Source organism: Neomonachus schauinslandi, chromosome 13 (genome assembly GCF_002201575.2).
Source record: "Neomonachus schauinslandi chromosome 13, ASM220157v2, whole genome shotgun sequence".
Taxonomy (NCBI): Eukaryota; Metazoa; Chordata; class Mammalia; order Carnivora; family Phocidae; genus Neomonachus; species Neomonachus schauinslandi.
In genome coordinates this window covers 56,379,053-56,398,428 of record NC_058415.1, presented here as the reverse complement: position 1 = coordinate 56,398,428, position 19,376 = coordinate 56,379,053, and the positions used below count along the sequence as shown (strand labels likewise).

Genomic DNA, 19,376 nt, shown 5'->3' with positions numbered 1-19,376 from the left:
AAATAAAATCTTAAAAAAAAAAAAAAAAAAAAATACTGAAACTATCTGTTTTGGGGGAAAGAAAATGTCAATTTTTTGCCCTTTTTCAAACGTTTGGCATTTGTGGTGGTTTTAGTGGTATTCTCATTTTGTGTAATGTCAAACAGAGTAGTGTGACTAGGACTTGAACCCTGGTCTGACTTAACTTTATTCTTTCCCTGATGTGAAATCCTTTTTATGGGTTTGCCAATCTAAATTTACCTTCACTTGAAGAATATTACTTGTCATGATCACTTAATGTATTTCCTTTCTTTCAGACTACTTTTGGGTGAAGTATAATAAGAGTACTGGTGACTAAAATTGTCAGGAATTTGATACATTTCTGGTTTTATGTTCTATAAAATAAAAGCGAAGTATTTTTTTTATTCCTTTCCAAACAGCTTTCTGAAACAAAGGTCTTCACTGCCTCAGCTGTTCCAGCAGAGAATCATGTCACACCTGGGCAAAGGTAAACAATTTCTTTCACCTTTTGTTTGTTGTTCAAAGCATAATTTAAATTTCTTGCTCAGGAAATTTGTTTTGGGTCTTAGGTCTCTGTTTTTTTTTCCTTTGCTTGAATCTCTTTCTGTTTTTACCTTTTTTCCTTCTAAGATTTTGTTTTATCCCTAACCTTCTTTGTGAGCTGACAGACCTCCATCATTTTCTAATTTATTATATTCTCTGATGAATTAAAATAGCGATTATGTTTCTGATTTGTTATCATTTGTGATAGATATTATGTTAAACCTATTTTATTTAACTTATTTTTAAAGATTTTTTTTTTTTTTTTTTTAAAGATTTTTACTTATTTATTTAACAGAGATAGCACAAGTAGGCAGAGCGGCAGACAGAGGGAGGGGGAGAAGCAGGCTCTCCGCCGAGCAGGGAGCCCGATGTGGGGCTCAATCCCAGGACCCTGGGATCATGACCTGAGCCGAAGGCAGCTGCTTAACTGACTGAGCCACCCAGGCGCCCCTAAAGACTTTTTTTTTAAGTAATCTCTACCCAGTGTGGGGCTCAAACTCACAACCCCAAGATCAAGAGTTGCAGGTTCCACTGACTGAGCCAGCCAGGCTGGCTTAATAATATTAAGCTTATTTAATAATTTTAAACTTATTTAGTGGTTTTTCTTTTTTACTTTTATAAATATACTGTTTTTTGACAGATGAACCTAATACCAAATATCCTTTGGTTTCTGTGTATAATACCATTTATTTAGATCTTTTTTTTTTTTTTTTTTAAGATTTTATTTATTTGACAGAGACAGCGAGAGCAGGAACACAAGCAGGGGGAGTGGGAAAGGGAGAAGCAGGCCTCCCGCTGAGCAGGGAGCCCGATCTGGGGCTCGATCCCAGGACCCTGGGATCATGACCTGAGCCGAAGGCAGACGCTTAACGACTGAGCCACCCAGGCGCCCTATTTAGATCTTCTAAGGCTAATACAAACTTCTCATTTTATATGGGCTGTACTAGTTTTTTTTGTTTTTTTAAGATATGTATTTATTTGACAGACAGACAGCGAGAGAGGGAGCACAAGCAGGGGGAATGGGAGAGGGAGAAGCAGGCTTCCCGCCGAGCAGGGAGCACGATCTGGGGCTCGATCCCAGGACCCTGGGATCATGACCTGAGCCGAAGGCAGCCGCTTAACAACTGTGGGCTCTACTAGTTTTCATCTAGTCTCTTAGATTACAGAAAAGGAAGGAATTTTCAGAAAAATAGAAATATTATTAGTATGTACAGAACTGAATTTTTTTTTTTTTTAAGGTTTTATTTATTTATTTAACAGAGAGAGACACAGTGAGAGAGGGAATACAAGCAGGGGGAGTGGGAGAGGGAGAAGCAGGCTTCCCGTGGAGCAGGGAGCCCAATGCAGGGCTCGATGCCAGGACCCTGAGATCATGACCTGAGCCGAAGGCAGATGCTTAACAATTGAGCCACCCAGGCGCCCCCAGTACTGAATTCTTGAAAAGCGTTTATTTACATCCTACTGTCTACAATAACTCAGAAAACCTTTGATTATGGTTTCAAAATGCAATGATCTAAGAGGATGAAAGCCTTTCTATGTATGACCCCTGAGAATTGAAGGAAATTTTGAACCGGACACGCTTAATTTCCTGCTAAATGAGATGGTTATAAGACTTCATTATAGGGAAATAAAAATGAACAAAGGTTTTGTGAATTGCTCAGAATTTATTAAATGGATATAACTTCCTTATTGTATTCATTACTCAATTTCATAGGATCATTTTCATTTAAAAAAATGTCCCCTCCCCTACTCACTAAAACAGGAGGGAAAGGATGGGATCAGAGGTCACAATTGGGCATGGGAGGGCATTTAAAAAAAAAAAATAGACTTTAATGGTTATTTTTCAGAAAACAGTGCTGTAGTGTTTTTAGGTGAATATCCTGTCAATCTTTTAGAATAGAATGTCCTGTGTTTTTTCTGATAATGTAGCTTTTGAGATAGGTTATATGTAATATAACTACCCTGGATTTATATCCCTGGAGTTAGGATATCATAAGTTAGAACAGTTACCTCAGGATCCAAAATACTAGTCTGGGACTTCAACCTGGTTATGGGAAAGTAAGAGTGGGTAGTACATAAGGAGAGGAAGTCAGGCCTAGGAACTTCACTCTATCAGATATTAGTGGGCCGTGAATGAATTATTTGACCTTCCAGAATCTGCCTCACCTGCATGGTGAACATTTCAGACAGGAAAACTGGAAACTGGCCTTTGAGAGGGTTTAATGGAGCAAATTACCATGTTAGTTAATCTTGAGGGCCTTGCAGTTAGTTCTGTGGAGAAGAGTTAGTAGCTCACTCACATGTCAGGTAGTATAGATCTAGAAGATTAGTTCTTCCTCATGCTTTTAGGTTTTCAGGCCGTGATATCTCTTCTTCTGGGGACATTACAAGAGTTGTAGTTAACAGAGTATTTGTGCATTTTTTATATTTTGCGCATTTTTTCCTCAGTATTTTTTTTAAGATTTTTTTTTTTTTTTATTCATTTGACAGAGTAAGCGAGTGAGTGTGTGCAAGTAGGGGGAGCGGCAGGGAGAGGGAGAAGCAGGCTTGATGCGGACTCGGTCCCACCTGAGCTGAAGGCAGACCCTTCACCAACTGAGCCACCCAGGCGCCCCTTTTTGAATATTTAAGAGAGAAAATTATTGGAGATTTATATAAACTTATATTATAGCTTAGAATGCAGAACTCACTGGGATATTTATGATAAATGGGAAACTGCTTGAATTGTCTACTGTGACTGTGGTTCTCATTCTCCCACAGTAGGAATTCACTTTCCTTGAGGCAAGTTTAAGAAACATTGGTTCTGAGTAATGAATGGGGGAAAATATTTTACAGAAAATAAGCCAAACTTTAGAAAATTGTTTATTTACTTATTTGCTCCAGGTTTTCAAATCAGTTGTTACTGTGCTATTTCTGTGGAACTGTCTTGATGCACCTTTTCATTTCTCTTCTCTGCCAAGCCCTGCTTTAGTCTCTGTGGCTTTGTATGTTGTTGTTTTTTGGTTTTTTTTTTGTTTTGTTTTCTTTAGTTAATGTTGTCCTCTTGGCTCCTTTAAACTCCAGTTTCCAAAGATTTTCCTCACTTAGATTATTTTTTAACATGAATTTACTCTATATTGATTCACTTCTCAAATTCATTATTGATAAGATTTGCTTTTGACTCGTTCCTCATTTGCTTTTTGTCTGCTTAGCATTGATCTGGTAGCCTTGCTCCAGAAGCCTGTTCCTCCCAGTCAAGCCTCAGAAGTCAGCTCCTTTGAAACTTCCCAACAGCAGGGCTTTGGTCAAGCCCTTGTCTTCACAAATTCTCAGCACAACAATCAGATGGCACCAGGGACTGGCAGCTCCACTGCTGTCAACTCCTATTCTCCTCAGAGTCTGGTAACTCGCTTTTATTTTAGTATGGGATTTGAAGGAATGTACCCATAAGCAAATGTATTCTAGAATGATACATGCCTTATAATTATTTTCTAAACATAAACATATCTACAGTAGATTTCAGTCCAGAAAACAATGATGTGATAATTTCCAAGCACATATCTGATGATGCTATGTGGAATTCAGCTACTCTGAGTTTTCTGGACAAAGATAAAAAATACTTCTTTATGATTAGTTGAAATCTTAAGTCGTAATCACTGAGGCATCCTTCTTATTAATAATTTTTATCTTGGATTTTGTTTGAAAGTCTGTACTTATGACATTAAAATTTTCATTTGTTTTCCAATTTAGTTAAATGCAAATGTTTGTCAGAATTAGCTTGCTAAAATCATGCTAAAACAGTTCTTTCCAAGTCTTCTTAGGTGCTTATATTTTTGGCAGCTCTTGTTTTGTTATTTGTAAAATTAGTGTACTTTTTCTTAACATGCCACTCTAGTGGAGGCCCTTATAATATGGATGTGTTTTCATTAAAACGGGCACCTACTGCTTGTATATCTGGCTTTAACTTCCCATGAGAATTTAGCTCCTAACAGAAAGGACTCCAGGAACTGGTAGAGAAGGATATGAAGATAGGCTGATGGGAATAAAATCTTAGAGCATAGAATGTCAAGCAATGTAGCTGCATAATGGTGAACTGAAGGCCCTAACAGTAGGCAGTTCTCAGTTGGCAGTGGGGTTGGGGGGAGGGGTTGGAATACCTCCATATACAGATGCACAGCTTTCACTAGTGGTAATTATTGGTTCACTTGCTGTGTTTTACTTGAAATCTGTGGTTGAGAAACAGAATTTCTTATGAATATGATACTATCTTTTCCCCCTACTCGACTCAAAAATCATTTGCTGAACCCTAATAAAATGGAGAATGAAATATGTAAACTTTTCATTGCTGTCTTATACTCTGCACAGACACATCATGTCATAACTGGCTTGGTAACTTGGCATTTTTAGTGTCATTGATGATTATGTATGAGAGGGTGTCCGTGCTTGAAGTAGGACAGCCCAGGGCTTGATGCTGTCTCTGTTTTGAGAAGGTAGTAAGGTCTAATAATACCCCCAAGCTTTGTTTTTTATTTTGTTTTTTAATTTAATTTTTTTTAAGTAATCTCTACACCCAGTGTGGGGCTCAAACTTATAACCCTGAGATCAAGTGCTGCACGTTCCACCGACTGAGCCAGCCAGGCGCTCCAGTACCCTCACATTTTGATTGAACCATTCCTGTCCTTTCCCCTTGCCTTTCTATCTGCTACTGATATGCTGATGTAATGTCTAGGCTGAGCTGCTAGAATCTTAGCCAGGACACTCAGAACATAGGTAGGACACGAGGAGGGTTTTTTTTGCTTGTTTGTTTTTTTCCAACAGTGCCTTAAGGTGTGTTGCCTTTGATAATGAACAACACCTTGAGAAACTGGAACAGATACTGTTTAGCATATTACAACAGTGGTGCTGCTCAACCTACTGTACTTTTATAATCAGTGGGGAACTTGAGTAAATTAACAACAGTAATAATAAAATAATGCCAGAGTCCACATAGACCAAATAAGTCAGAATCTTGGGATTGCAAGTTGGGCACTTGTGTATGTTTGTGTATATGTGAGTGCATGCATATTGGTGTATCAATACACATGTTGTTAAAGCCCCCATTGATTGAAATGTAGGTGAAATTGAGAAGTCCTATGCTAAGTGTTAACGTGAAGCAAAGCGCTAGTCCTTGATTCAGTGATTTCATTGTGTTGCAAAGCATGCAGAAAATGCATTTGATGATATTAGCTGATGCAGGGTAGAGATCAGAAGAATCGAAGTATCGTCGTGGAAGCCTTTACTGAACAAGGGGGCTTGAACTGGATTTTGGTGGATTTGTAGCAGCAGAAGAGCAGGTGTTTTGGACAGCATGAGGAAGGGTTCTGGAGTAGTGATAAATAATGTTAGCAGATTCTGTGATTGATGTGCAATAACTGCTTACAACCTAATGTTTTGCTCAGATTGGAGAATTTGAATTTCCTTAAAACAACTGGGATGCCTTTGGATATTGTTAACAGAAATAATTATTTCAACTTTCTGTATCTGATCTCTTAAGAGAATGCAAGTTTTAAATGGTTTCAAAAAGTTGTGTTTTGTTTTTTAGATTTTATTTATTTGAGAGAGTGAGACAGAGAGAAAGCACGAGAGTGGGGAGGGGCAGAGGGAGAAGTATTTTCCCCACTGAGCGGGGAGCCTGATGCAGGACTCGATCCTCGGACTCCGGGATCATGACCTGAGCCGAAGGCAGATGCTTAACTGACTGAGCCACCTAGGTGCCCTTAAAAAGTTATTTTTTGATAAATATCTTTTCAGAAACTGAAAGATCTTCATATGTAAAAATGCAGTGACTGTGTTCACTAGTCAAGGCTTTCATTCTCCTTGGGTCCTGTTTTTTTTTTTTTTTTTTAATTTTGATGTAGTCCCAATACTTTATTTTATTTTATGTTTTTATTTTTTAAAGATTTTATTTATTTATTTGACAGAGAGAGAGACAACGAGAGAGAGAACACAGGCAGGGGGAGTGGGAGAGGGAGAAGCAGGCTTCCCGTGGAGCAGGGAGCCCGATGCGGGGCTCGATCCCAGGACCGTGGGATCATGACCTGAGCCGAAGGCAGATGCTTAACGACTGAGCCACCCAGGCGCCCCCCAGTACTTTATTTTTGCTTTTGTTTCCCTTGCCTTAGGTGATATATCTAGAAAAATATTGCTCTAGCTGATGTGAAAGAAATTACACAGCCTATGCTTTCTCTAGGATTTTTATGGTTTCAGGTTTCACATTTAGGTCTTTAATCCATTTTGAGTTTATTTTTGTGTATGGTGTGAGAAAGTGGTCCAGTTTCATTTTTTTACGTGTATCGTTCTCATTGGCTCTTGGTATCTGACCTGACAGGATAGGTGGGAGAGGTGTAACATTTTCTTTTGGATACTTACTTAAGGAGCGTATTTGGTGTTCTTAGTCATGAAAACAACTTGAAATAAATGCAGTGGTGCCCAGGATATCGGCTCAGTACACAAGATCCCTCATGTGTAAATCATTATCTGATTTTAGAATATTAACTTTTTTTTTTGGTTTCTGCAACTTTATTGAAGAAAAATAAATCAATTAATAGAGCTATTAGTTGATCACTCATCCATTGACAACTTGCATCATTTATTCAGTGCTATATTAAACAGTGTATTGGAAGATAGATTAACTAATAGCTCCAAGCCTCCTAACAATTTAAATGAGAATTATAAAATGTTTGAGACCCTATTTTGGAATACAAAGGGTGTTTGACTTCCAATTTCCATTCTCTGTAGAACAAGAACAGGTCATTCCTTTATTGTATGCATAAAATACATCACATTTTCTGTTCTGCTGATGCTATAAATTCAATACCAATTCTCCAGCCACATCAGTTATGAGCATAAAGTATATCATGTAACCTCAAATCTCTAACAGTGGAAGGCTTAAAAAAAGACTGGATGCTAGAATAATGCTGCTTCCTTTGATGTGACAACTGAGCATCCATCTCCCTCCCCCTCAGATGATTTCTTCAGCATGTTAGAGTAGTGAGGAATGGTTTTAGTCTCATAACCAAGTTAGAGTGAAGACATTGGCCACATAATACACATGCTCCATTTTTAAAAAAATTCTGAATCTTGGGCAACTGTTCTCTTTAGAAACTGTAACTACTTTACAGTTTCTAAAAGCAGTTATTGTCCAAAGCTGGAAGAACTTAAGTCTTCTCAGATGAGCATGTGAATGAATGGAGGGAGGTAAACAAAAAATAAAATTAAAAAAGATGAGGTTTGATAGGGGAGCAGCCGGATAAGAAAATCAAAAAAGCAACAGTAATTTAAAGTTGATTTCCAGCTATAATGCAGGTTATTCTGACTTTAAGGTAGCATCACATGGCATTCTTCTGAGTCCATTCGCGAGATACTCTGTTGTACTTATCCCTGTCTGTTTTATAGATCCGTGCAATCTCTGGCACTAGAGGGTCATCTCGGTTCGGACCACATAGCAGTGAACAAATGGATAAAAGAACTTTAGAAATAGTTAAAGCAGGAGACCACTGTGATCTTAGAATATCGAGACAAATGCTGCCATTACTGTTAATATTTGGATGATAAATTCTTGTTGTAAATGCAACCTTAGGTGGTTTGAAGGGGTAGGGTAGTCTGTAGGAAAATGAATTGTCAAAAAGAATACACCGCCTTGGTATGGGCTGTCATTAGGTCCCATAATTGTGGCTTGCCAATGAAACATATCATCCCCAACTGGACCTGCAGAACATGGTGCTGGAGGGTCACGGGCCAAATCACTAAGTTCCTTATTAATCCGTTTCAGCGCCATAGTCTGTGCTTTTCGTCTGGCTTCTCACTCTCTCGGTGTGTGCTCAAAGGTCCGGCCAAAACTCTTGATTATCCGGGCGGCAGGGAAGGATTGTCTCTTCGTCTCACATCGGCTCTGCCAGACACAGGCACCCGGCTGGCCAGTGGGCCGGCCTCCCTTCCCTTCCCCTAGCCATCCACACCCACGCGTACAGAGGGGCCGGGGCCTCCCTCAAGCTGCGGCCTCGGCCTCCTCCCCGTGCGGCAGCTCAGAATATTAACTTTTTAAGTAAGTGCTGCAACCTGCAGTTAATTTTGTAGGATGACATTGCTGAGCCATTCACCAATCAAACTTACAAACATGATTACTGTTGTTGCATACATTAAGAAAATACTGTATTTTTGTTTCTCAAGCATGTGTTTGTCATTGAATTCATGGTATTTATCTTTATAAAAAACAGTAGTATTTTGTTTGTGAATTTGTGACACCACTTTTAAAAAGAAAGCAGTGTCTTTTTGTTTTTAAGATTTTATTTATTTGATGGGGCGCCTGGCTGGCTCAGTCAGTTAAGCGGCTGCCTTCAGTTCAGGTCATGATCCTGGGGTTCTGGGATTGAGCCCCGTGTCAGGCTCCCTGCTCATCAGGGAGCCTGCTTCTCCCTCTCCCTCTGCCTGCTGCTCTCCCTACTTGTGCTCACTCTCTGTCAAATAAATAAATAAAATCTTAAAAAAAAAAAAAAAGAATTTATTTGTGAGAGAGAGAGAGAGAGCACAACTGGGGGGGTGGATGAGCAGAGGCTGAGGGAGAAGGAGACTCCCTGCTGAGCAAGGAGCCCAGTGATGACACGGGGCTCAACTGCAGGACCCTGGGATCATGACCTGAGCGGAAGGCAGTGGCCTAACCAACTGAGCCCCCCCCAGGTGCCCCAAAAAGAAAGCAATGTCTTAATATCCAGGGAAAATATTCTCCTTCCCTTTAACTTCTTATATCAGAATCCAGAAGAATTGCTGGATTTAATCAGATTTTGTTGTATGGTAATATTTTCATGTAGGATCTTCTCAGTTGAGTCTTATTGATTCACATGTTCGAGGTTATAGTTTTAAAAATTCTTATGAAAATACTTGATGTGTTTAAATTCTGGAGTAGAGATTTGTATTGCTGAGGATTTTTGCTTTTTTTTTCCTTTTAAAGTCATCCGTCCTTGGTTCAGGATTTGGAGAGCTTGCACCTTCCAAAATGGCAAACATCACCAGCTCCCAGATTTTGGACCAATTGAAAGCTCCAAGTTTGGGCCAGTTTACCAGTACCCCAGGTTCACAGCAGAATAGTACAAGTCCCCCCACAACCACTTCTTCTTGGGACCTCAAGCCCTCAACTTCCCAGTCCTCAGTCCTTAGTCATTTTGGTAAGTATACATTTTCTGTGGTGGTTAGCCCCTAGTGAGGACATGCTAAACATTACGAGAGTGTGTTGAATTGTGAACAGTAATGTGGAATTTGTCCAGAGATGTTTCTTTTTAATAGAATTTCTGTGGTGTTTGTGAATTACATCAGATAGCTTTGTATTGTATAAATACCTGCATTTATTTGCTGTTATCAGTAGTGGTAGTAGTACATATCTTGAAGAGATGTTCCAAAGCATGGTAAAGCCCTACAAATACAAGGAAATAACACTTTGAGTAAATGCCTGGACAGAATTTTCTAAGCTCTATTATAATATTGTGGGGACAGAGTTGGGATGTGGAATTTTAAATCACACCCTCTGGGTTGCTTTTTCATTTTAATATTTGTATGTATCTATCATGATTTGTGCCAGCCTTATTGTCAGTGGTTTATAATATAAAGGCACCATATGTAAGTTGGATGTTTTCTAAACTATACTCCCAGAGATTTTGTGACATTAAAACACCCATTTTCCACCAACATACACACGCCACACTGTATTAAGGAATAGCAGAGGGTTATTAACCATAGTGTTGGTTTCCTAGGCATGTTTATGTTTAGGGCTTATTAAAAGACACGGAATCACGTTTCTATCCTGAAAGAAACAGTTTGCTGTTAAGGAAGTATCTGGGACTACTCCCAAATTTGGAGTCCTGTCTACCAAGGAAATTCATTAGAGCCTTAATACTCAAAGTTTTTTATTGGGGAGCTGGTTATACATAAGTACCCTCTGCCTAGTACATAACAATATTCCAGATTCCCAGTAGGAAAGCAAGTGTTCACCGTAAACCACCTTGTACAAACATTAAAGGTGTAGAGAGTCATTTTTATCTGATAAGAGTGCTTGGCAACCTTTGCCTAGAATACATTAAAACACTGTGTTTGCAGACACTGGCCAAGAGCCAGTTTAGCAAGGAGGCATTTCTGATGCTAGTTGTAGTCCTATGTTACCCTTTTTCTGCAGACCCACTGCAGTGGGTGATAAGAGTTTTTAGATTTGTACATGCTGTTTCTATATTCTTTATAAATCCTACCTTTTTATATATGCCTCTAATATAAAGTCCAAAAATAGACTCATCTAAGATGGAAATACACCAAGTCATGGGTTGGCAAAACTTCAACTGGATTTGTCACCTGTTTTTGTAAATAACATTTTATTGGAACACAGCCATGGCCATTCATTATGTATTGTCTTATAACTGGTTTCAGTCTACAAAGGGAGAGTTGAGTAGTTGCTAACAGATGGCCTTCAAAGCCTAAAATACATACTACCTGGCTGGAAAAAAAAGCCTAAAATACATACTACCTTGCTGGAAAAAATTGCCCACTTCATTATGATTTGAAAATCATGTAGACAAAGGGCTAGCTTCCTTTATAAAGAAGAGTAACTAAAAATAAAGGAGACTAAACAAAGTTAAAAAAAAAAAATGGTCAAAGAGGTATTGTCAGAGTTCATAGGCAAAGAATACTGGAGTATATGAAATGATGCCTCATTGAATTTATATCATTTTAAATTGCACCTTTTATGCCATTTTCCATCATTCAGATTAGGAAGGATAAAAGTTGTTGGTATCACAGCATATTAAAAAGTGTGTGTTCTATCTTTTGAAAGAATTTTGAAGTGTTTGTCAAAATTTAAAATAGAGTTGTTCTTTGAACCAGTAACTCTTCTAGTTGTTGATTCCACAGGTATATTTGCACTTGAGCAAAATGTCTTACATAAAGATACATTGATTGCAGCACTGTTTTTCTTAGCAAGATATTGGAAAACCTAAAAGCCTGTTAATACAGTACTGGTTTTAAAAATCAATGCCTCTGTACACTGGATTACTATGTGGCCATAAAAATGAAGTAGCTCTTCACATGTTAATATGGAACAATTTTTGAAAACCAAATGGTTTGTGAGGAAGCTATATATATAATGTGTGTGTGTCTGTGTATGTGTGTTTTGAAACAGTATCTCTGAAGATATTCAAGAAACTGGATACAATGTCTGCCTCTGTGGAGTGAATCTGGAGATAGGGTTGAAAGGGTGATTTATAGTCCTCATAAACTTTTTTTTACCTTTTGGATTTTGTAATATCACATTAGTTACTGAAAAACAATAATTTTTAACAGTTTTGTTAAGAAATCCATAAAGCAACAAAAATATAATTCTCTCTTAGCTAAAGGCCAAATGTGTAGCAACTCCGTGCTCTTTTACCCACTCCGTGTGTCTTAATGTAAACTATGTCTCCTCTCTGCATAAGAAATGATCTGTAAACCCATTCAGGCATCCTTTTCCATTTATCATATACCAGTTATAATAGATCACACACACACCCAACTTAGGGGACTCAGGTAGAAGGTTGTTGGGAGAAACAAGTGGTAACTACAACCTTTCACTCTCAGTCATATTGGAAGACGGAGCTCTAAGCCCACGTTCCTAAATAATTGATTGTTGCTTACTTTCCCTCCCTCCCCCTTTACATATTTCATAGACTTCAAATCTCAGCCTGAACCATCCCCGGTTCTTAGTCAATTGAGCCAGCGACAGCAGCACCACACTCAGGCCGTTGCTGTTCCTCCTCCTGGGTTGGAGTCCTTTCCTTCCCAGGTAAAACTGCGAGAGTCAACACCCAGAGACAGTACCTCCACTGTGAACAAACTTTTGCAGCTTCCCAGCATGACTGTAGAAAACATTGCTGTGACTACCCACCAACCACAGTCTAAACACATCAAACTACCGAAGCGGCGGATACCTCCAGCTTCTAAGGTCTGTTCTCCATCCAGAAGTCACAGGCCCAATGGTGGATGTATTTCAACATTTAGCTCAAGGGTTGGGTTAGTAAGTCTCAAACGGTGACATGGTATTTTTTTCCAAGCACATAGCTTACTGCTTAATGAGGAATCGGCCATTTCTGAGTGGCTGGGCTAATATGAGAGGGAATGGTTTTGTGTTGGAGACAGAGACTGTTCATTGAAATTACAGGATTTGGGTCAGAGAATCTGCTGGTCTTGTGTATTTACCTGCGTTTCGGAGATAGAGAATAAGTGGTTCTTTGACTAGATAATGCTTTCAGCGATGGCCCGCTCTCCTCCCTTCTCTCACCCACCACCACCCAGCCCGCCCCCATTTCTTCGGCCTCTGCTCTAAGAAGCAGTTGGTGGCACTGACCATTCTGCTGTTAACTGCTCATTTTTCTTTTCTCTTCTTTTTTGAAATGTCCTGTGCCTTTTTCCTTCTTGTGGATGTCTTGCACCTTGTTCCTCCGGGGTGCCAGTAGTGCTTTGGGAAGCCGGTGCTCATTTGGCTCTGCTAGAGGCCTCTGGGACATGGGATCTCTGATCTCTGTTCCTGACGTGATGGCTCTGTTTTTCAGATCCCAGCTTCTGCAGTGGAAATGCCTGGGTCAGCAGATGTCACAGGATTAAATGTTCAGTTCGGCGCCTTGGAATTTGGATCAGAACCTTCTCTCTCTGAATTTGGATCAGCGGCAAGCAGTGAAAATAGTAACCAGATTCCTATCAGCTTGTATTCGAAGTCTTTAAGGTACACGACTTCTTATTTCTCTGGCTTTGACTGAATTAAGCCCTTTGTTGGCAAAGTAAAACAAAATAGAGCCTAAGAAATCACCTGGTGGAGACAGTACACCCTGTGGTGGTAAGTTTGTGCACCCATGACTAGTATCTAATTCCAGAACTTTTCTTCCATCACACTAAAAAGAAACCCTGTGCTTGTTAGCAGTCACTCACAATTTCCCCCTCCCCTCATCCTTTGGCAGCTAATCCTCTGTCTCTGGATTTGCCTATTCCGATATTTCATAAAGCAAGAATCATGCAGTATGTGGTCTTTTGTGTCTGACTTCTTTTATGTGGCATAGTGTTTTCAAAGTTCATCCATTTGTAGCTTGTATGCATTTTATTTCCGAATAGTATTTCATTGTGTCGATACATCACATTTTTTTTATCCGTTCATTAGTTGATGGACATTTGGATTGTTTCCACTTTTTGGGCATTAAGAATCATGGTGCTGTGAACATTCATTTACAAATTTTCTGTCCTTTCAGTTCTTCTGGATATAGACCTAGTAATTGCTGGTCCTGTGGTAACCCTTATATTAACATTTGAGGAACCAGGAAACTTTTTTCATAGTGGCTGTAGCATTTTACATTCCTCCCAGTAATCTCTGAGGGATGCACTTCTTGTACATCTTTGCCAACACGTATTTTCCTTCAGTGGAATGTTTCATAGGTAGAGAATCCCAGATTTTAGATTTTATTAATTTTTCTACTCCCCAGAACTAAAAGCTGGTATTTGCTCTTTCTAAAAATGGTTTCAGTGACACCTGGGTGGCTCAGTCAGTTAAGTGTCTGCCTTCAGCTCAGGTCATGATCCCAGGGTCCTGGGATTGAGTGCCTCATCAGGCTCTCTGCCCAGCAGGGAGCCTGCTTCTCCCTCTCTCTGATTGATTGATTGATTGATAAATAAGTAAGAAATAAATAAATAAATAATAAGTAATAAATAAATAAATAAAATCTTAAAAGAAAAAAGTGGTTTCACACTTCTGGGTTCCTTACAGAGTCTTAAGGATTCTTAAAGATGTCCCTCTGCCTGTCATTTAAATTAGGTGGGTCTGATTGGGAGTGGAGGGGTGTTTTGAATATGCATCCTTTTAATACAGTTAAAGAATGCAGTAGTACAAATGTGTAGGTACAGACATGTTTATTTAATTTATAGTATGGCAGTAAAGTGATGAAATAGTTCTTGATGAACCCATGTAAAGTGACACAAAGTTATGTCTAAATCTTTTTATTCTTTCTAGTGATTCTTTGAATACCTCTCTACCAATGACCAGTGCAGTACAGAACTCCACCTATACAACTTCAGTTGTTACCTCCTCCAGTCTTACCAGCTCATCACTGAGCTCCACTAGTCCAGTAACAACGTCTTCCTCCTATGACCAGAGTTCTGTGCATAACAGAATTGCATACCAAAGCTCTGTGAGTCCATCGGAGTCAGCTCCAGGAACCATCACGGTAATTGGTCTTTTCAGGTTTCTTCTTGTAGGAAATCCTGTTTGGAGGGTCAGTGTTTAGTTTGGGAAATTGAGGGTTTTAGATGAGATTTTCTTTTAGAAAGAAAGAAAGAAAAGGCTAACCTTTTTAAGATTTTCTTTTATTTATTTTTTTCTTTAAGATTTTATTTTTGTATTTGATAGAAAGCACAAGTAAGCAGAGCGGCAGGCAGAGGGAGAGGCAGAAGCGGCCCCCGTGCTGAGCAGGGAGCCTGATGCGGGGCTTGATCCCAGGACGCTGGGATCATGACCCGAGCGGGCACTTAAACAACTGAGCCACATAAGTGCCCCAAGATTTTATTTTTATTTATTTATTTATTTATTTATTGTTACCATATAATGTATTATTTGTTTCAGGGGTACAGGTCTGTGATTCATCAGTCTTACACAATTCACAGCGTTTACCAAAGCACATAACCTCCCCAGTGTCCGCCAAGATTTTATTTTTAAGTACTCTCTTCACCTAACATGGAGATCGAATTTACCAACCTGAGATCGAGAGTCGCATGCTCCACCAACTGAGCCAGCCAGGCACCCCCTAGAAATTGGCTAACCTTTTGGGGCACCTGGGTGGCTCAGTCGTTAAGCATCTGCCTTCGGCTCAGGTCATGACCCCAGGGTCGTGGGATCGAGCCCCGCATCGGGCTCCCTGCTCAGCGGGAAGCCTGCTTCCTCTCCCACTCCCCCTGCTTGTGTTCCCTCTCTCACTGTGTCTCTCTCTGTCAAATCAATAAAATCTTAAAAAAAAAAAAAGAAATTGGCTAACCTTTCTTATAGTTTGTTGAGTTTACTAATAGTGGGCTGTGGTGTGAAATCTGCATTTTAAGCACCCATACACAGGAGTGTATGAGTGGACCGAGAAGCTTAGTATAAGGATAGCATAAGGATACATCCCAAATTGCCCATAGTGCTTTGCATGGGGTTGTGGGGTGGGCGTGGGGGGGGAGACACAACGGACCTATAGTCTTTTTTTTTTTTTAATTATTATTATTATTTTTTTTTTAAGATTTTATTTATTTATTTTACAGAGACAGCGAGAGCAGGAACACAAGCAGGGGGAGTGGGAGAGGGAGAAGCAGGCTTCCTGCTGAGCCGGGAGCCCGATGTGGGACTCGATCCCAGGACCCTGGGATCATGACCTGAGCCGAAGGCAGTCGCTTAACCAACTGAGCCAGCCAGGCGCCCCGGACCTATAGTCTTATTTGTAATATTTTAGTTTCCTGAAAGGCAGAGATGTTCAAGCATTACTAGTGAGAGCTACTTTTTTAAAAAATTTATTTCAATCTTTTATTTAAATTCTTGTCACCGTATATGGTAAAATTCTGTAGTAGTTCATTTAAATTAAATAAACAATTACAGTTTTAGTTCCTCAGACGTACTAACCACATTTTAAATACTCAGTATCGGGGCAACTGGGTGGCTCAGTCAGGGTCCTGGGATTGAGCCCTGCATTGGGCTCCCTGCTCTGCGGGGAGCCTGCTTCTCCCTCTGCCTGCCGCTCCCCTTGCTTGTGCTCTCTCTCTCTCTGTCAAATAAATAAAATCTTAAAAAGAAAATAAATGCTCAATATCTATAGTGGCTACAGTATAGGGACACACACATGTCCGTATAGATTATTCCCTTTATTGCAGAATGTTTCCTTGTATAGTACTGGGCTATAGTTTCTAAAACATAAATCACACAGTGTGCTGTCCGAGCTTAAGTGTATGTCATCTGCTCAGCTTCTCAACTCCAGCCCTAATTTCACCTGGTATGCTGCTTGCTCATGTCATTACTCACCTCATTCCTTGCTTGGCTAGTTGAACTGAGACCCTGCAATTTCTGATCTCTCCTGACCATTTGGTATTTCTTTACTTTTGCTCCCACCATTCTTCTGCCTAGAATTATCCCCACCCCGAATAATGTAGTTCCCATGTTGTATCAGTTTGTCCATTGTGTTTTTCAAGGGCGCCTGGGTGGCTCAGTCGGTTAAGCCTTCGGCTCAGGTCATGATCCCGAGGTCCTGGGATCGAGTCCCGCATCGGGCTCCTTGCTCTGCAGGGAGCCTGCTTCTCCCTCTCCTTCCCACTTGTGCTGTCTCTCACTATCTCTGTCTCTCTCAAATAAATAAAATCTTAAAAAAAATTTTTTTAAATAAAGGGATTTTCAAGGTGGGATAAAATATACCTAAGGTCTGATGCCTGCTCTTTTTCTGTTACCCCTTTTTATTCTTTCTGTTTGGTGTGGTTTTGAAAACACTTCTTTGGATGTTGCCATTTGTGCTGTTTTGGATGTACATGCTCAGTGTTATGTCTATGTATTTAGTGCGTAGTGAACCCTAGTTTAGAGGGAGGCAGAGAGTAGAGTTTTGATTGTTCTCTACGTATCTGTATATATTGGTAAGGTATATTGTGTTTCCCTTTACCTGACCTCAGTCTTTTTTTTTTTTTAAACTGTGAGCATACTAGTTTTTTTTTAAGATTTATTTATTTATTTGACAGAGACACAGCGAGAGAGGGAACACAAGCAGGGGGAGTGGGAGAGGGAGAAGCAGGCTTCCCGCCGAGCAGGGAGCCCTCGATCCCAGGACCCTGGGATCATGACCTGAGCCAAAGGCAGACGCTTAACGACTGAGCCACCCAGGTGTCCCCAGTCTTTTATTTTAACTCATTTTTGGTTTTCTCCCTCTCAAAGTTCTAATCTTTTATAGTCTACATTTCTTGTATATAACTTTATATTGTTTTAAAGAAAAAAATATGTTGTAAATAACATTTCTTGAACAGAAATTGTACTGGAGGGGCGCCTGGGTGGCTCAGTCATTAAGCATTTGCCTTTGGCTCAGGTCATGATCCAAGGGTCCTGGGATCGAGCCCCGCATCGGGCTTCCTGCTCAGCGGGAAGCCTGCTTCTCCCTCCCCCACTCCCCCTGCTTGTGTTCCCTCTCTCGTGCTCTCTCTCTCAAATTAATAAAAAAAAATCTTAAAAAAATAATTGTACTGAATTTGGGTTAATACAGAGGCAACATCTCTAAGGTTTGTCTTTTTCCTTAGTAGTTTTTTTGTTTGTTTTTTTTTTTAAGATTTTTTATTATTTGAGAGAGAGAGACACAGAGATAGCAAGAGAGAGCATGAGTGGGGAGGAGAGGGAGAAGCAGGCTCCTCGCTGAGCAGGGAGCCTGATGCAGGGCTTGATCCCAGGACCCTGGGGTCATGACCTGAGCCAAAGGCAGATGCTTAACTGCCACCCAGGCGACCCATTCTTCAGTAGTTTTGACATTGGGTCCTGGGATCGAGCCCTGCATTGGGCTCCCTGCTCCGTGCGGGAAGCCTGCTTCTCCCTCTCCCACTCCCCCTGCTTGTGTTCCCTCTATTGCTGTGTCTGTCAAAATCTTAAAAAAATAAAACAACCAAAAACCAAACAGAATAAAACAGGCCATCGTTTCTTGACTGATCTATACTGCATATGTTTCTGGCTAAATTCCAACAGAAATTCAGCTAAGTTGTCATTTGATTTTGTGGGTTTACTTACTTTCTTTTCCTTTCCTTATAGAATGGACATAGTGGTGGTCGAAGTCAGCAGACAATAGACAGTAAGTACATAAACTAACCATTCTTGTTTTGGCTGGTGGAAATCAAACAGAAAAAGAGTATAGCTAATATGATGGGGAAAAAAACGGGCCAGTGACTAATTATGCGAAAATAGTCCTTTTGCATTTTTTCTGGTAGTTACTTGTGATCCATCACATTGGCATCCTTTCTTTGGCAGGGTTTACAAGTTCAGCTACAGATTCCCGTATGAGTAGGTTGTAGCTGTTGGTATTATGAGAAATATCATAACTACAGTAAGAAGGAGGTAATATACGCCTCATATCACTCTGTTCTAGTCGACTGCACCCCAGGTGTAGATTGTGGCATGGATTTAAAAGATGCTTTGCTTTGAGGTAGAAGTTCCAGTATTGTCATAGAGCTCTTCAATACTGGGAAGGACTTTTTTTTTTTTTTTAAGATTTTATTTATTTATTTGCCAGAGAGAGAGAGCAGAAACAGAGGGAGCAGCATGCAGAGGGAGAGGGAGAAGCAGGCTCCCCGCTAAGCAGGGAGCCTGATGTGGAACTCGATCCCAGGACCCTGGGATCATGACCTGAGCTGAAGGCAGCTGCTTAACCGAATGAGCCACCCAGGCATTCCCTGGGAAGGACTTTTTTTTTTAAGTTAATTTTTAAAGATTTTATTTATTTATTTGAGACAGAGAGAATGAGAGACAGAGAGCATGAGAGGGAGGAGGGTCAGAGGGAGAAGCAGACTCCCTGCCGAGCAGGGAGCCCGATGCGGGACTCGATCCAGGGACTCCAGGATCATGACCTGAGCCGAAGGCAGTCGCTTAACCAACTGAGCCACCCAGGCGCCCCTGGGAAGGACTTTTAAAGCAAAAATTTGGTGTGCTAGTTCAGGAAGGACATGCTCATTGCCTTCAGGATCTAGTGGACTGTTGCAAAGAAGAGAGGTCAAATGCTCTTCACTTATAAACATGTGGGGGAAAAAAATGAGGTTCTCCCTGCCCCCGATTCTAGTAAGCTCAGTGA

The 19,376-nt window shown here is 40.2% G+C and overlaps 1 protein-coding gene, 1 non-coding gene and 1 pseudogene across 4 annotated transcripts in view; 2 read left to right on the top strand and 1 right to left on the bottom strand.

Annotated features, from left to right (window-relative positions):
* Positions 1 to 19,376, top strand: part of UBAP2 (ubiquitin associated protein 2) — a 132,993-nt gene that overhangs the window by 99,969 nt on the left and 13,648 nt on the right. For 2 of the 3 annotated variants that reach the window (XM_021691778.2, XM_044920772.1), the window contains 7 exons: positions 420 to 487; positions 3,735 to 3,924; positions 9,509 to 9,722; positions 12,240 to 12,514; positions 13,122 to 13,291; positions 14,564 to 14,777; positions 18,344 to 18,383. In XM_021691778.2, coding sequence (XP_021547453.1) covers positions 420 to 487; positions 3,735 to 3,924; positions 9,509 to 9,722; positions 12,240 to 12,514; positions 13,122 to 13,291; positions 14,564 to 14,777; positions 18,344 to 18,383 — 1,171 coding nt within the window. Of the gene's footprint in view, positions 1 to 419; positions 488 to 3,734; positions 3,925 to 9,508; positions 9,723 to 12,230; positions 12,515 to 13,121; positions 13,292 to 14,563; positions 14,778 to 18,343; positions 18,384 to 19,376 lie in introns of all 3 variants that reach the window. The other variant, XM_021691777.2, reaches the window with a different exon arrangement.
* LOC123326578 lies at positions 4,045 to 4,127 on the top strand. The gene has a single exon (XR_006541194.1). It is a non-coding gene; the product is annotated as a small nucleolar RNA SNORD121A (small nucleolar RNA).
* Positions 7,890 to 8,338, bottom strand: LOC110581875 (annotated as a pseudogene).